The sequence below is a fragment of the Mesoplodon densirostris genome, chromosome 1 (genome assembly GCF_025265405.1).
Source record: "Mesoplodon densirostris isolate mMesDen1 chromosome 1, mMesDen1 primary haplotype, whole genome shotgun sequence".
NCBI classification, from domain to species: Eukaryota; Metazoa; Chordata; class Mammalia; order Artiodactyla; family Ziphiidae; genus Mesoplodon; species Mesoplodon densirostris.
In genome coordinates, this window is record NC_082661.1 from 209,128,945 (window position 1) to 209,133,975 (window position 5,031).

At 45.0% G+C, this 5,031-nt stretch overlaps 1 protein-coding gene across 2 annotated transcripts; it reads left to right on the forward strand.

The window, feature by feature from the left end:
• The first annotated feature begins 1,070 nt into the window (after positions 1–1,070).
• LOC132486553 (HMG box transcription factor BBX-like) lies at positions 1,071–3,806 on the forward strand. 2 transcript variants are annotated; one of them, XM_060093910.1, is made up of 2 exons: positions 1,071–3,273; positions 3,364–3,806. In XM_060093910.1, exons 1-2 carry the CDS (start codon positions 1,071–1,073, stop codon positions 3,804–3,806), a joined length of 2,646 nt encoding a protein of 881 aa, XP_059949893.1. The 2 variants fall into 2 exon arrangements, with proteins under 2 accessions (XP_059949893.1, XP_059949883.1); XM_060093900.1 differs by having other exon boundaries at positions 1,071–3,806.
• The last annotated feature ends 1,225 nt before the right edge of the window (positions 3,807–5,031 follow it).

The window sequence follows — 5,031 nt, forward strand, 5'->3', positions numbered from 1 at the left end:
ATTGAACAGAACTGATCATTGGCCAGAATCTTCTCAAGTCCTTCAGAGGTCAGAAGACGAACAAAGCATTTTAACAGGGAGTCTCTTAAACTTAAGAGATGGGTGCCTCTGACCTCAGCCTCCCACGTGAGAGCAAAGGCTCTCAAGCTCTAACTTGCACATAAGTCACCTAGAGATTTTATGAAAAAGTAGACTACTGTTCAGTAGGTCTGGGTGGGACCTGAGATTCTGCATTTCTAAGAAGCTTCCAGGTGACGACCATGGTCTAGAAGACGAGCCCAGCCACAGATGTGACGCTTGCAGGACCCAGGGGGCCAAGCTCATCTGTGTGCAGCGGGGGAGGTGGGAGCTTGGCTACGTGGCTGGGCGTCCACGTTCCGTCCCGTAAGCAATGCCCTACAGGACACGGGGCAGACCCAGAGCTGGAGGGCAGGGCCTCAGCCTCCAGCACAGCGCAGTCTTGCCTCAGGTCCTAACGTGTCAGGAGTGGGTGGATTAAGGTTTAAGAAAATATTTTATATGTTTAGAAGAGTTGAGAGTCATTCTTATTTTTTTAGGGAAGTAATTGTATTTAATTAGATTAATTAATTCATCATTTTAAGTTGAAGTATAGTTGATTTACAATGTTGTGTTAGTTTTAGGTGTACAGCACAGTGATTCATATATATATATTCTTCTTCAGATTCTTTTCCATTATAGGTTATTACAAAATATTGAGTATAGTTCCCTGTGCTATAGAGTAGGTCCTTAGTGGTTATGAGAGTCACTCTTTAAACATCAGAATCTTGGAGTGTACAGTGAAGGGAGGCCGAGCGGCTCCGCGAGCTCCTCTCTCTCCACTTTCCCATAGAGAAGCCCTGACTGGCCGCTGAGGGCGAGCCACACACACGCCCTCGCGCCCGGCGAACCCGCGCGGTCACTATCATATGACACAGGCTTTGCCGCAGTTCATCTTCCTCCCTGTGTACTTTCCGTTTGCCTTCCTGGAATTCTGCTGCATCACAGAAGCTGGAAGTTCTGATGTTCCATTGAACTCACGATGGAAAGTCTTGACTTGACTGGTCAGAGTAATGAAAGGCAGTCATAGAAATAAAGATTATTCCGCAGAAGGAGAAGGAGCTGGAAAACGACCAAAACGAAAGTGCCTTCAGTGGCATCCATTGCTAGCAAAGAAACTTCTTGACTTTTCAGAAGAGGAAGAAGAGGAAGACGAAGAGGAGGATATTGATAAGGTTCAACTTCTTGGGGCCGCTGGTCTAGAGCAAGATGGTGAAACTGAAGATGATGAATCACCAGAACAGCGAGCCCGGAGACCAATGAATGCATTTCTCTTATTTTGCAAACGTCATCGCTCTCTTGTACGTCAGGAACACAGGAACAGGCTTGATAACCGAGGTGCTACCAAGATACTAGCTGATTGGTGGGCTGTTCTCGATCCAAAGGAAAAGCAGAAATACACAGACATGGCCAAGGAGTATAAACATGCATTTATGAAAGCAAATCCTGGCTACAAATGGTGTGCTACCACAAACAAGCCTGTGAAATCCCCAACATCCACTGTCAATCCACGGGAGAAACTATGGGCCTTCCCATCTGACTCTTCAAGAGCCTTGCCAAGCCCCAAGAAAACAAAGCCTGAAGAAATGCCTCAGCTTAACTTTGGGCTGGCTGATCCTACTCAAATGGGAGGCCTGAGCATGCTGCTTTTAGCTGGAGAACATGTTCTTGGTACACCAGAGATATCCTCTGGCACTTGCAGGCCTGATGTTTCAGAATCCTCTGAATTGCGTCAGAAGTCACCATTATTTCAGTTTGCCGAGATATCTTCAGGTACCTCCCACCCTGATGTTCCGTCAAAACAATGTCAAGCATCAGCCTTGTTTCAGTTTGCAGAGATCTGTTCGAAGACTTCACAGTTGGGCGGTGCTGAACCTGTAAAACGCTGTGGAGAGTCTGCACTCTTTCAACTGGCAGAGATGTGCCTGGCATCAGAGGGGGTGAAAATGGAAGAATCAAAGCTAATAAAAGCCAAAGAATCAGATGGCGGAAGAATTCAAGAACTGGAGAAGGGCAAGGAAGAAAGAGAAATGAAAATGGAGAAAATAGATGAAGCCAGGTTCCAGAAAGAAGCAGAATTTGAAAAATCAGCTAAGGAAAATGTAAGAGATTCTAAGGAATTAAGAAATTTTGAGGAGCTGCGAATGGATGATATAATGGGTATAAAAATGGAAGCTCCTAAAGCAATTAAAAAGGAAGAATTAGAGGAAGATCAAAAATGTAGTCACTTCCCTGATTTTTCTTACTCTGGCAGTAGCAAGATAATAATAAGCGATGTTCCCAGTAGGAAGGATCACATGTGCCATCCCCATGGCATTAGGATCATCGAGATTCCCACAGCGTTAAGCAAACCAGAAAAGCTAAAAAAGGAAAAGAAGAAAACCAAAATGGATCGACAGGGAAATGATAAATCCACACCCAAGAAGACTTGCAAAAAGAGGCAGTCCTCGGAATCTGATATCGAGAGTGTCATGTACACCATTGAAGCTGTTGCAAAGGGAGACTGGGGCATCGAGAAGCTTGGAGATTCCCCTCGCAAGCAGGTCCATACATCCTCGAGTGGCAAGGGAAGCATTTTGGATGCCAAGCCACCAAAGAAGAAAGTGAAATCAAGAGAGAAGAAAATGTCAAAGGAGAAATCCTCAGACACCACCCAAGAGTCAAGACCTCAAGATTTTATCAGTATTTCTGCCAGCAAGAACATTTCTGGTGAGGTCCCAGAGGGTATAAAAGCAGAACCCTTGACCCCTACGGAGGATGCATTACCACCTAGTCTATCGGGACAGTCTAAGCCTGAGGACAGTGAGTGTCACAGAAAAATAGAGACTTGTGGCTCCCGGAAATCTGAGAGGTCTTGCAAAGGTGCTCTTTATAAAACCCTGGTGTCTGAGGGTATGCTCACCTCTCTGCGAGCTAATGTTGGCAGAGGGAAACGAAGGTCAGGAAAAGGAAAGTCCTCTGATCATGAAGAGTGTTGGCATGAAGAAAGCTGGACATTTCACCAGAGTGGGACCAGTGGAAGCAAGAAGTTCAAGAAGACAAAGCCAAAGGAAGACTCTCTCCTTGGCTCAGCAAAGCTGGATGAAGAATTTGAAAAGAAATTCAACAGCTTCCCTCAGTATAGTCCTGTTACATTTGACCAGAAATGTGTACCTGTCCCAAGAAAAAAGAAGAAGACCGGACATATGTCCTCAGAACCGACCCAAACCAGCAAAGGTCCTTTCCAGTCTCAGAAAAAGAACTTATTCCACAAAATTGTCAGCAAATACAAGCACAAAAAGGAGAAGCCTAATGTTCCGGAAAAAGGAAGTGGGGATAAATGGTCAAACAGGCAACTCTTCTTGGCTGCCATTCACCCTACAGAAGCCATATTTTCAGAAGACAGAAACACCACAGAGCCTGCTTATAAGGTTACAAATGCCCCATCCATTCCCAACACTCCAGAGCCAACAGCGGCACAAGAACCCTTGGTGGGCAGTCAAAAGAGAAAAGCAAGGAAAACCAAGATCACACACCTTGTCAGGACAGCAGATGGCCGGGTATCACCAGCAGGAGGTACTTTGGATGACAAACCAAAGGAACACCTGCAGAGAAGTCTTGTTAAGGTGACCGAGACAGGCTGCAATGACGAATGCTCACACAACCGAGAGGCCACGGAGACGCAGAGCAGCACCCCGGAGATGCCCGCCGTGTCTGCGTTCTTCAGCCTCGCTGTGCCGGCCGAAGTGGCTGCCATGGAAAATGCATAGAAGTCAGAGATCAACTCCGCTCCCCCATGATGGACAGCCAAAAGAAATGCCCCCGACTCCTGTACTTATTTCTTGCGCTGACCAGTGAAGCGCCCTTTAATTGTAAAACATTGTGCTTTACCTACTACCCTAGCCTTGTCTTTATTGAGAGATGCTAGTGAGTCCATGTGGTGGCAGATAGAGACAGCAAACAAGTGCTTGTTGCCCTACACGGCCCAGATTCACTTGAAGCAGAAGTTGGCACCCTGGGCCAGTTTGTTCTTTCAGAACCCAGAGTCTTTGAGGGTGATGTTGTCTGTCTGATAATGAGCAGAAATGGGATGATCCTAGAGCTTTGCTTTCTATGGAAGGCTTTTGATGGTAATAGGTGGTAACTTGGTAAAAGGCTGCCTTTACTGTAGCTCATCCAGCATCTCTTTTACCAACCAGAGAGTGTGAAACTAGTTTCACATATTACCTAGTTATTCTTTCAAAACAAAAACAAAGAGCAAAAAAACAAAAACTGACACACTGCACTAGTTATTATTAGATATTCTTAGTCTTTTTTGTACATGGAGGTTTATGTTCTAAGATGGTTTATATAATAGGTTATACCTACATTTACATTGTAGAATAATATTAAAAAGCCTCTTCCAGAGACTCCCAAACAGCACGGGCAGGCAGATGTACCGCTGTTAGCGGTGTATGCTCGGCCTTGTGGTCCATATATTCTGCACTTTTATATTTGCCACCAGAGTGGTAGTTTGCTGGCACAAAGAGAAAGAGAGAGAAGAAGAAAAATTACAGTTCTTACAAGCAGAATTTTTTTCTTAGCCTTGAGTGACCAAGAAGAATTTGCTTGGGTCCAATTGTGGCGAATATTTTCCCAGACAGGGGAAGAGTCCAGCAGATTACAGATTACTGATGTTTTCATGCCTTGAGGATTCTTTTATTTTTACACAAGGGTCTGAGTGACCTATGGATCGTTCATACAGACAAAAAAAGAAAAATAGTATTCAGAAGTGACCTTAGGATTACTTCACTATTCAGAACACATTGAAGACACACTCACTTTGTGTGGTCTTTGAGCTACAGCCCTTTTACATCCATCCCAGACAGACTGGACGGGTAGCAATTGCTATGCACAGCCTAATTGGCACTGCAGGTTTTTAGAGCCATTTTGAGTTTTTGTGGTTACGGACGTATTGATGAGGGAGGTGTGCCTGACCAGAGTGGGACTTGCAGT

Bases quoted from the DNA above. Each gene is read 5' to 3' on its own strand.
- LOC132486553 (XM_060093900.1), top strand. From the start codon at position 1,071: ATGAAAGGCAGTCATAGAAATAAAGATTATTCCGCAGAAGGAGAAGGA.